The sequence below is a fragment of the Polypterus senegalus genome, chromosome 15 (genome assembly GCF_016835505.1).
Source record: "Polypterus senegalus isolate Bchr_013 chromosome 15, ASM1683550v1, whole genome shotgun sequence".
In the NCBI taxonomy this organism is placed as follows: domain Eukaryota; kingdom Metazoa; phylum Chordata; class Cladistia; order Polypteriformes; family Polypteridae; genus Polypterus; species Polypterus senegalus.
The window spans coordinates 112,037,228-112,049,870 of record NC_053168.1 but is presented as its reverse complement, the minus strand read 5'-3'; the positions used below and the strand labels follow the sequence as shown (position 1 = coordinate 112,049,870).

The 12,643-nt window shown below is 34.1% G+C and overlaps 1 protein-coding gene across 2 annotated transcripts in view; it reads left to right on the top strand.

Moving 5' to 3' along the window:
- Positions 1 to 12,643, top strand: part of galnt1 (UDP-N-acetyl-alpha-D-galactosamine:polypeptide N-acetylgalactosaminyltransferase 1) — a 507,921-nt gene that overhangs the window by 365,360 nt on the left and 129,918 nt on the right. For both annotated transcript variants that reach the window (XM_039737531.1, XM_039737532.1), the window contains one exon: positions 5,605 to 5,812. In XM_039737531.1, coding sequence (XP_039593465.1) covers positions 5,605 to 5,812 — 208 coding nt within the window. The remainder of the gene's footprint in view (positions 1 to 5,604; positions 5,813 to 12,643) is intronic.

Below are 12,643 nucleotides of genomic sequence, written 5' to 3'. Positions count from 1 at the left end.
TTTACGCTTGCGATTGTAATTCAGACCGATTGTATATGATTCTGCACTGAGGGAATGCAGCACCCGAGTCAGGTAATGGATCCTGATGTATGCCTAGCTCAGAGTAAGTTGGTTCACCTTTTAGGTAAACTACTGTTACATTTGTAGGCCTAGCAAGGGTACAGTAGGGAGCAAGCACAGAAGATGAAATAGGCCACTGGCCTCAGTGTCTGCACTTAAGAACACCTTGAAAATACATTTAGCAAGCTGTACTTTTGAAACAAAGAATTACAGTTGTCAAACGTGTGGAATGTTGGGTAAGAACATGTTAATCTGCTAGAGTAAAAAAATTATACATTTAAAGTACATACTGCAGTAGAGTGCAATTGAGCCATCTTGGCATGTTGAACAGTGTTGTCTGGATAATTATTGAAGCTCTTAAACCTTGTAGAGTTGTTCTGTACAGTGGCTTGAATGTGCAGACTTCATTTCAGATTGCACATTTGTCTTTTTACTGATCTAAAAAGATATTCCTCTTTTTAAACTGGTACTCTGTAAAGGTTGTGTGGTTTTAATACTATGACGTATTTTTGAACCTTTAGGATATTTTCATTTTTGGTATTACTTTTTTTTTTTTTTAATATTCGGCTTGAAATGGTAATTTCTGGAGGGTGGGATTGGGACATTTGTCTGCCTGGGGGTTGCCAACCAGGGTTCCGTGTTGTTTCGTCATATGATGGATGCGGCAACATGCATGCTCCCCAAGCTGACCTACCTGTGATGCTTGAAATTTTTTTTTTTTTTTATTATTATTTGAAATTAAGTGTATATGGTATGTTTCACTTTCCAAGATAACGATTTTACTACGCACATAACAAAATGCCATATGGGTTTTTCAGAAAAACAAAATATTATTCAGTTACTTGGCTCATTTGAAAAAACAGTTTTAAGCCTACGGTTTGGTGCAAGCAGTTAAACAAACCAGCAGCTGTCTAGCAAGAAGGTAAGAATTTAGTATTCACCATCTGAAACATGACTTTCATTTCCAGTGGGGATGAATACATTTAACATGCTTTTGCAAAAGCTTGTTATTTAGGATATGTGTTATTTAATACAGTTAAAAAATAGAATGGGTGGCCACTTTGTTCTTTTTGATAATGTCTGTGAAAAACACGTGACATTAAAGTCAAACCATTCAAATGTCTAAGTAATCTCAGGGTCTTGAAAATCTGTGGTCTGGCCACACTCCTGTATGTTACTGTTATAAGAGATAAAGTGGTGATATCTTTGTCAAGCTCTGTTAGTGGGAATAACAATGTTGAACATAATCTTCCTTACTCTAGCATTAGCACAGTTTGGGACGTGGCCAACATCAGTATTTAATGTTTAGATTGGGAAACACATTAATGCATCTAGAAAGGCTATAGAAATGATGCAATAAAAATGATTCAGTTTTCAAGAATTATTATGCTAATATGCTTTTAAATGGAAATGAGAAGTATAGCGAGTGAAAAACAGTGTAATTTTAGAGCTTTGAATTTGAGGTGAAAAAGAGATAAAAATCTTGCTTCACCGCAAACCCAAACCTTGAGGAAACTGGTTTGCTGGAGGCTGTTAGGAACAGAAGAGTTTAAGATAAGTCTGTGCTACTAAGCAAGCCAGACTTAAGATCAAACTCACAAACAGCTGTTAATAAAGTCAGTTTTCACCAAATGTTGTTATAAATTAACATCCTGGTGCACATACATTTTTATTTCAATAATTCTGTGCTTCCAATACTTTTTTGTAATTTTACAGTATACCTCAGGTACAGAAGGTGTCTGTTTTAAATTCTCTGCCATAGTTACCATTTTCTAATGCTTACACGTAGTACCTCCTCAAATGATCTTGCTTGTTTTCCTACTAGTTAATGTAAAACACACCTTCAAGAAATTCCCTTTAATTTTCAGTAATGTTCAACTGATCCCTTAATTTAAATGCACTCAGTGCTGAAGACTTGAGCGGTTCTTTCAAATACCATTTGTCTGCCCTCTAGCATGGCAGTATACCTATATTTTGGCATCCTCACTCTGATTTTTCCAAGACAGAAAATGAAGACTTACCTTTTCTTTGAGATTTTTTCCAAGAAAGGAGAATGCTATGTTGGATCAAGTTTTTGTATTAATATCTGAAAGAATGAGCTCATTCCAATCAAGTCTCTGAGGGAGCTGATTTTTTAGTTTTGCATTTGGCAGTAAACTGTTGTACATTTTAGAAAGTTGGGCACAATTACAGAACATTTTCTTTAAAAGTACTTGTACTGTATCTTGACCAAATAAAGCCATTTTCAGTGGTATATTTTAGGCATATGCATACACTTAGTAGGATTCTACCAGCAAAGCATCCACCTCAGCCAGTAAATCCATGCTGGACAAGCTTGGTTCTCTATGATAGCTTTTCTTCCAGGTAATCTTATCAGAAGCTAAATTTAGGCCTGTTAATGAACACCTTGTTTTTTTTTTGCAGAGTTTTGTTTTACCCTTTTGTATAATATTTTATTCCTTAACTGTTTGAATTATGTATTGTATGAACAAGACATTAGATTTGCCACTTGCTCTTGTTAAAATGCAGCCAAATGAAGCATGAGAGTAATTATCAAACAAATCTATCTTAAATTTTGTATTGCTCTTATGAGTTATGTACATTTGAATTAATTAGCTTACATAATGCAGATTCAAAATATTTCACTAATTTATTATGATTTATTTGACTCATTGATTAATAAATACTAATTTTATTGAAGTTGATCTATAATAACTAAGTTTAAAACTGTGACCAACCATTGAATTATTTATACATTAATTTATAAAATGCTTATTCATTTTCTAGTTCATTCTGGATGCAAGGTGAGAACCAACCCTGGACTGGCGCTATTGCAGAGTCATAGTATAAAGACCTGCTCCAGTAGAAAGGGGAAATATTAGGCTTCACATGTAGCAGTAGATAAACTGGATTTAAACTTATTCCATTAGTGGTATGTGTAATAATACTGTAGCAGTTGCAGGGGGCTGACAAACTGCCTGCTAGACTGCACATCTGGAAGTGCAAATGTCTGGAGCTATTTTGCCATGTGGTTGAGATGGTTGGTTGATAATGTGAAGATTGCCAGTTTGTGACTTGCTTTTGATGGGCAACAAACACTGTACAATGAAACATCAATGAGATGGACTACTCTACCTATGTTTTTTAATTAGAAAAAGACATTTGAACGTGGCAGTGTTGCTGCTCAGTAATTCATAACTTTTATAGTGAGCAAAACAATAGTTAAAATGGGTGCAGTAATTTGTACATGCAGGCTATGGATGTTTGCAAACTAATTCATGCAGTCATTCTGCCCAAATGGATTTTTTTCCCTTTAACTGAAAGAGATGAACTATGCAGGTTATACTCTAATACAGACTATATTCAGGATAATATGGTAATTATTTTTTCTCATGCTAGTGAATATTTTTTTATGAGTTTCTAGTGGTGCTTGTATGAGACGTACAGCTTGAATGTCACAAGAGCATAAACTCTTATTGCCCTGATAAAAAGTTATGTTCTCCTTAAACTTCCTCATAATGAATTTGGATTAGTTTATGGTGTAAAGATGACTTTTCTCTTTCTTTTAGCATTCTTTGGAGATTTAAAAAACTAATTAATTTATATGTCTTAGGATATGTATACAAGTGATGTTTAGCCCTCATGGTATGTGATTATATCCTTATGTTGGGATATTTTTCATTTTTGTAAACCTCGCTTTTCCCCCTTTTTCTTGTTGGTTCTGTGTTCAAATGTTTTTGTATTTTTTTTTTATTTTCCCCCAGTTTATTTCCCTTTGTTTATAGTCTTCAAGTGTCATCTTACTAACCCTACAATTTCCGCTGATTGCTTCATCTCTTTGATGAGGCATAATCTAGCTTCCCCTTGATATTGTTGTTCAGGATATATTTTATGCTTCTTGTGAATTGTATTCATTTTTTCAGCATTTTTTTTTCAAAGTTAATGCAAAAGAGGAAGAAGTAAAAGTAAGAAGCCAAGTTAGTCCAAGGACTAGATGATACAACCATTGTAACAAATGTGCAGTTGCTACAGCTCAACAAATTATAAGTATCCAGAGGAAAGGAGCCGTGGAAGTCTTACTGGAGTCTTACTGTGCTGTTTGAAGTGTATGATCTTCAAGATACGCATGAACATCAGTAGACTGGAATGCAACTGATCATTAGTCATGGGAAATAGGCTTCTTCCACAACTTAAGAGTAGGAAATGACTAGATGTGTACATTTTGAACTCAACTAAATATACAGGTGAAGACATCAAATATTGATGGTATTAAAAGAGTGGATGTATGCGAGTACCTGTAGGCGAGGTCAGTAGTTTTGGACTAGATTCTAGCAGAACTAAGAAGAAAGTGAGGTAGAAAAGGTAACAGACACTGTGTTAATTTCAAGTGAGATCTCTAGGATTCTGTATTCAACACTTGCTGGTGTTTTCTGTCTGCTTTCACATTTACTCTAGACATTACTACCATAACAGCAGGGCTATCAAATTAGTCAAAAAATAAAGTTTGAATATCAAAATTAAAAATAAGTAAATATTCAGATACATTGGAACCTAAGTGAGTGTTATATGTATGTTTCTATGTACTCTTTATATACTTTATTATTATAGTAATGATTACAGTGGCGGTTACAGCAAAAGCATGTACCAACTGCAAAAAAAATCCTACTGTATGTGTTGGCTGACACTGACCAGGCTGTTTAAAGTTTTGGTTTTGAAGCATTGTAATAAAAACAAAATCAGAATTATGAGTTATTTTTCCTTCTTAGGTCTTAGCATTAAACAATAGTTAAGGATCTCATGATTATTAGTGAATCTGAACAGGGTCAGATGCAGAATTCTACTTTTAGGGCACTGGAAAAGCATTTTTAAAAATTGCTTTGAGTTTACTTTGGATCAAATAGCAGAGCAGTGGGACATGGGGGGTAAAAAAAAAAACTGTCCCAAAGTATGCCGTGAAAGGGTCTGGCTGCAAGTTTTACTAATGAAGATAACAAGCTAACTATTAAAAATTATGAAAAGGTTGAGCATGGAAGTGAAACATATGGAAAATACTGCAGCTTTGCTTAGTGTGTCTGAAGTAATTCAATGCCAAAATTAGTGCGGGTAAAACAAGCACCCATTCTTTTATGAGCAAATGTCAGCTTTTGTGTTTGATTAAATTATATTCAAATAATGACATTTGATCTGACAGCTTTACATAATAGATACCCGACAGTCCATTCATAATGATGGTGAAGTTCTAGACATACAGTATTGCGTGTTATTCACATGTTATTTCCATGAAAGAAATGATACCATGTTTTGCCAACTGTGGTTCTTACTTTATACCACAGTTTATATTGCATATGACAGATATTTGAGACTTTATTTAGGTAATATATGTAATGAGAAGATGGTTTAAATTGTTTATATTATATTATATTTTGTCCGCAGGTAACTAAATAATTTTAAAAATCCATTGTTCCTAGAGGAAGGTACTGAAAAAGTCTTGTTAAGCAGTTACCATGACTAAACGTTTATGTGTCTGTCTTTTGATTTGTGCAGAATTCTTGAAGAGTCATTTAGAACAGTACGTGCACAAGTTGGAGGTGCCAGTTCGGGTGGTACGCATGGAGCAGAGGTCTGGGTTAATTCGAGCACGTCTCAAAGGAGCCTCACTATCTACAGGACAGGTCATTACTTTCTTGGATGCTCATTGCGAATGTACTGTTGGCTGGCTGGAGCCCCTACTTGCAAGGATCAAACTGGATAGGTAATTGATATTCAAGTGTGTGTTTCAGCTTGTGAGTTATGCAGTCATTTGGTACTACTATTTTCCTAAATGTTTACTACACGTGAGCACTGGAATAGCTGAGTTAAAGTAAAATGTTGTAAAATACTGTAATAAGTGCTTTAGAGCAACTAAATATTAAAGTAACCCATAGATTATTTACCTAGGAACTGCTGCCAAAGATCAAGCAATAAATTATACAGAACATTTCAATGTCAAAATCTTAGATAGTTTATCTTACAATTGATTTTCCTTTTGTTATTTTAGGAAGCTGTTATTTTGTAAAATTTATATTTAGCACCTTTGCAGTGCTAGTCATCGGCACTTCAGAGCTTTAGGGTTGTGAATTCCATTCTTGGCCTTTATCACTGTCTGTATAACATTTGTACATTCTCTCCATGTCTACATTGGTTTACTTCCATATACCAACATATTTAAGTTAATTGACTACTCTAAAGTGATTAGTAGTAGTAGTGTTAGTATTATCAAATGTACAAAGTACAGTCAAATTCATACTCAAGTGTTGTATCAACAAGTCATATGTGTTTGTTCAATGAATTGGCATTTTAACCAGAGATGATCCTTGCCTTATGTCCACTGCTATAAGGTTATGTATCACCATGAAATAGATAATGCAGATTAAGAAAATTGTTGGATGGGTTTAAAAACGGTAAAGATGTGGGGTCACACATTTTAGATATATCGGGTGCCTTTGTCAGTTGCTAAAAGCAGCTCACAGAGTTGGCCTTTATTTTTCCTTTGACGATAAACAGAATACATTGATCTCTTCAAATTACACAAAAGTAAAGTTCAGCTGGCTTTCACTAATAAAAGATGTCTAGTAGAAGCCTGTTCAACAAGCAAGAGTAGCCCTAGAGGTTGACTCACTGTCTATTGCATCTCTTCATCTTGAGTTCACAGGGTCCACTGCTTTGTTTTTACTCTTGCTAAATCCAAGAAATAACTTTTAAATACAATATGCATTTGTTTTAATTTCTTAATGATTGATACAGTGGCATGAGTGTGCAATAATTAGGGATATGTCCTTTATAGGTCAGTTTGTATAGGAATACAGCATTCTTTTGACACTGCATGTTCAGACATTTATATATAATTGGAATAGGAATTGATTAAAAAAAAACTAATTGCATTAATGTATGTAATTCATTGTGATTAATCATGAATTAATTAAAACATAATTATAAAAATATATAAATCATGAAGTAAATACACACTGAATCTCAAAATGAATGGAGAATAAACACAAAGGAATTAAAGAATAAAAATTAATGGCATAGTTTAAACTTAAACAATGACCTTAAACCTGAACTTTTAGCAAAATACTACTTGAACAAGTACAACCTAAATTTGAATGCCATCCTAAAGGGAAGTTGAAAAGAAGCCCAAGTTATTAATAATCAAATTGGCATATTGTATGAGACACAGATGTGTTAAAGTAAAAATTAAACAATTGAAATGACTGTTGACTTTGAATGCACTGCTGAAGACTAATAATTCAAAGAATAAGTATCTCTTAAATGGACATACATTAAACCTCCGTAAAGACTATTCTGAGTTGTGCATTACCATCAATGACTTGATAATAATACACCACACAACTGTTTTTCAATTGGTGTGCCATGGAAATAATAGTGTAGTGCTTCTGGATCCAGTCCTGAGAGACATACACACTTCTCAGGTGGAGACTTCTTCTGCAGCCGACATAAAAGCAGCTCAATGATCGCCCTTTTGCAGACACAGCACTTAGTGTACACTTTAGTAGCCAGAAGACATGTATGGAGTCCATCTTCCTCCATCTACGAGTGCATGTTTGCCAGCGTCTCTTGCAGAGTAGAGGGAGAGTAGGTAAATGGGTTGCCTTTGACCCCAGGCCGCTGAAGTGAGGCAGAGAGTGGACTTCCTGTTACGATTTGGCAAAGGGACAAAGCAGCTGGAAAATGCATCAAAAATGTTCACTAACTGTTGTGTCTGTGAACAGCAACGTCTGAGCTGCTTTTTTTATACCACAAACCCCTGTCCCAAAACTCCTTCGGACAGTTTGCACATGTATAGATTTAATACTTTTGTGGTTGGTAAAATCGTGGTGTGCCTTGGAGTTTTTTGGGTTACAAAAAGCGATTCACCACAGAAAGAGGTTAGAAAAACACTGCTCTACCTACGCCTTTGCTCCTGGCATGCTACAAAAATATCTCTGTAGCTGCTATCTCGCTTAAAAACTGACATTGTCCATTACTTGGATAGTTATGTTGCATTCTTTGCATAAATTAGCAAAGGTACTGCAAACTGGAATCATGGGTAGTATAATCATTACACTTGTATTTCGTAGAATTTCAGTACGTTAAGCCAGCTGGCAGACTGGCAAGTTAAATACAGAGGTACAAGAGACTTATTTTGGTTTTAGTGCCACTCAAAGATAACTTACTTAGCAGTTACTTGATATGACATTGATTTGATCTTACAGACACACGAAAGAAGAAGAGAGACAGCGTGATTTTTACCTTCTGAACTTTTCTCTAGCATTGCACCAGGACTGCCATAAACCCCCCTCTCCTCTCTGTTTCCTCCCTCTCCACTGCACCTTTGTCAGTGTGTATAAATCAAGAAAATGAACACTAGTGCTGTGTACTGACATGTGGCATATCATTTTGAACTGCGTAATATGAAATGTTAAACCTTTAAATCAAAATTTTATTTCATTAAATTTTTAAAGGTGGTATATAAATACAGTATTGGATGTGAATGTTATTCTTTAGGTACACATGTATTTGTATTATTGTTTTGTAAAAATACATGAACATGCTGCCCTGACCAAAGCACTGCCTGAGGATTTGCCTTGTTGCCAGCCCTGGATGCAACAATATTTTTTAATGGAATAAACAGGCCACATTAATTGCAATAATGAACATTAACTTTCCTAGGCCTTATATATATATATATATATATATATATATATATATATATATATATATATATATATATATATATATATATATAAAGATATTAGCATTATAGAAAACATGCTGCTTCATATGAAATGTCTATGTTTTTGGTCTTTTTGGGTTATGCAGGAAGGATATGGAATGAAAAATGTTTATGTGAAGAATAGTGCAGAGCTCTTTAGGTGAACAAATAAGATTTAAAGCAAAGTACATCAAATTTGTGACTTTCTGAAAAAGCGTATATCCAATGGCTTACAGCCTAGGTTTTGAATTTTTGAACAGTAACCTAGGATTTTAGACAAAATAATACACCTCACACAGTTCAAGAAATGCCTGAAGAGACAGAATAAAAAACCCACCTTTTTCATTGCATCTTTCTCACATTTGTGTATTAGTATGGGATGAGTGAGTAGAGTGGAGCATGCCAATACAGACGATATTGAACTTTGTATTTCTGCAGCAGGAAGGTTTAGAGTTCTTCCAGCAGTCTTACCATTTTTTGGAAAAGATCAACATATGTGTGTACCATAAAATAATGTCTTCATGCAGTTGTGATTTGTAAGTCAATTTGGATAAAAGTTTCTTGTAAACAAATAAATGAAGGCTAGACCTACAGTAGTTGTTTATAATGGGCACTAGTAGTAAGTCATTCACTTTGTTTTATACACTTTCTACTTTTTACATCCTCTTGGTTAGTATCATTCATATATGATACTATCCTAGATTGGAGATAGCACAAGATGAAGCAATCAGGTGCAATATTATTTTATGATTTAAGACCTATTAGAATTGTGATTCTGTTGTCTTTTAAATGTTTTTTTTTCTGGTCATTATAGTGTTTTTTGCAGACATTTTTTGCTCTTTAGGTTTTTTTTTTTTTTTTTTACTATGAGGATTCTATTTTTGCCATCAGTTGTGGGATTTTTTTTATTTGTATATGCTGATTTATTTTCTATTATGATTTTCATTATTAACTTGGTGCCATTTATTTTTTTGTTATGTGCCCATGAGTGCTGCTACTGAAAACATTAGTTCTTTCCAGCATAAATATTGACAGTCATTTCCATGGTAGATAAAGCTGTATTAAAGAAAATAAAAATTATTGTGTAGGCTAGCTTAAAAATAAACAATTACTGTAGATTTCTTTGAAGTTCCTGAGTTTTGCTTCATTTTTGACATTCTTTGTTTAGCTGTTTATGTCTTCTTTCTCCTGACCATTCCATTGTCTAGTCTTTTTACAAATCAGGCTACTCCTAATACTCCTCAGGTGCTGGTACTTATCCACATCAATTAGAGGATCTTGCTGTATATTAACAAAGGGTTCTGCCCTCCCAGAAACACATGAAGAGAACAGATAGATAATATTCCTCAAATAATTGCAGTCTTTTCCACTATTAATTTGAATTTCTACCAGTTTTATACTGCAGATGACTGAGGGATACACTGCTGTTTCCACATCACTGCAGTTCACTAATGTCTTTATAGTAATATGATCTGTATAAAATGTTAAATGAAATTCATACTGGAGGCCTGTTTATTGATATCTCCATTTTAGGAATTATTTTCTACTTGTCTTGACTTCAAAGTTGCTGCTATTTACAGTTTCAAATTGCTGTGTATTATTAAGAGATCAATCTCAAATAATTGTTTAAGTTGTTACAGTTGTTGTCAGTTCTTTGTTTTCTAGTAAGGTGTCAAAGATGATTTCAATGTTAGGAGTTCTTTCTTCTATTTACATATTTAAAATAGTGTATACACTTTTTTTTTTAATACCAGTTCCTATGGTGTCCTCATCTTTGCTCTGGGACACTAAACTGCTAATAATGTATGTTCAACTTTCTGCATATTTAACTGGCATACTATTTGGGGTGATATCCTATTCTGCTATTTGTTGCAGTTTAGAAACTTATGCCAACCATAGGTAGGTAGGGTTAAAATTAATTGTAGACTCTATAAAACAAAAAGTTTTCTATTCTTCATTATGTTTTAAAGAAAGCAAATAAGAAGAATTAATTGCATTTAAGTTTTCACATTTGCTTGATGTTAATAAGTTAGTTTGTAGGGATGAATAGTGAGTTGATTTGATGCTATTGCACAACATACTGATGGACTTGATAATGCCTCTATGAATAAGAAGCAGATTCAAATAGGTATCCTGCTTGCCTGGGTTTGTATAAACTGCTTCACTGCCCCAGAGAAAACTTGATAAGGCTCTTTGCATGTCAGATTTAGACTGTAGAACGAATTTCATTAGTATCAACCCCAGGGAGCACTTCCCGTTTATTGACTTGCAACAGCTGTAGCTTGATTTGCTCACAGTGTTGATATTGTAATTACCATTATCACAGCTGATTTTTCTGAATAATTATAATCTATAATAGTCAGGTCTGTAAAGAAGCAAGCAACATGTCTTTGCTTTACAAAGCCAGAGTGAATTTCAGCATGGAATCAGTACAGTTAATGGCAAACAGCTATATGCATTGTCTTCCATAGAAAAATGGAATGGAGACTATGCATATATATGCACATCTCACTTGACACCATTCAGAGTTAAGCTGGGACAAAGCAAAACGTGCAGCAGTGTCAACTAGCCAACAAACTGGATGCAACTTTAAACTTAATAAACCCATTACATATTTTGTTTGCATTGATCTCTGTTTGTATGTTGTCATAAGAAATGCTGGTTTCTGCAATATGACCATCCATTAGAAAAGAGGTATGTTGAGCCATCAGCAGATTTTTTTTATCGGATAAAACAGTGATTGAAATAACAATCAAAGTTGAAAATAAAATTATCAGTACTGGTAGAGTTTTTCAGATGTGCGATGAATAGACTTTGAATTTTTTTCAAGTTAGTTATTTCTTCACAGTCACGAAGACTTGATGATTAATTTGGCAGATAGAATTGTGTTCTAAAGTAAAGTGTTTTTTTTTTTTTTTTTTGTAAATTTAAAACGTACCTTGCCTGTTCTTGCATCTTAAAACACTTGAGCTTACCAAATACATTCAATCTGAGGCAGCAAATTTCTGCATGTCTGCGGCATCCTTAGGATAATGAGTGGAATCTAGAAATGATTACTTTATCACAGATTATTTTAACTATTCTTTTTAAGAATATCAATATCAATTCTTAAAAGTCTCAAAATCGATCTTGTGAATCTCTGTCCTGCTCAATTACTATATTTATATTTTTGCTTATCTTCGTTTTTGGCTTCTGATGGTGCTAATGCACCTGTTAATGCTTTCTGTGGAAACAACACTTTACTACTTTGCATAAAATGGTGTGTTCTCTTTAACTGAAATCAACATCTTAAACCAGTTACCACAGGTTCAAACCGTGTGTCAGTAAAGAATAACTGGATAGAAGCGGGAGACAGCTGGTAGCTCCAAACTTCCGTTTAATTCACCTTATACCCAAAAAATAACAGAATCTATAGAAGTTTTTATCTGTAAAGATAAGAGACTCTAAAATGCTTCTCACCTGGCAAAGCAAGCGAGCAATTGTTGGAATTTCAGAGCAGCCTGCAATAGAAATGCGAGCATGTGCTCAAAGCAGCCTCATGTAAGAGAGTTGATACCTCAGAGTTGCATCTTCGTTTTTGTTTGTGCAGTTTGATACCATAAAAGGCTGCATAGTCCATCTTCTTTTTCAAGTTATATACTGTATTTGTACAAAATACTTTTTCCTTTAAAAGTTGTGTTTAAAGTAATTTAAGATTTTTAATACTGTAGATAGATAGATAGATAGATAGATAGATAGATAGATAGATAGATAGATACTTTATTAATCCCAAGGGGAAATTCTGTACTGGTTCTTAACAGCGTATACTTTGCATGTGTGGGCTTATCCGTT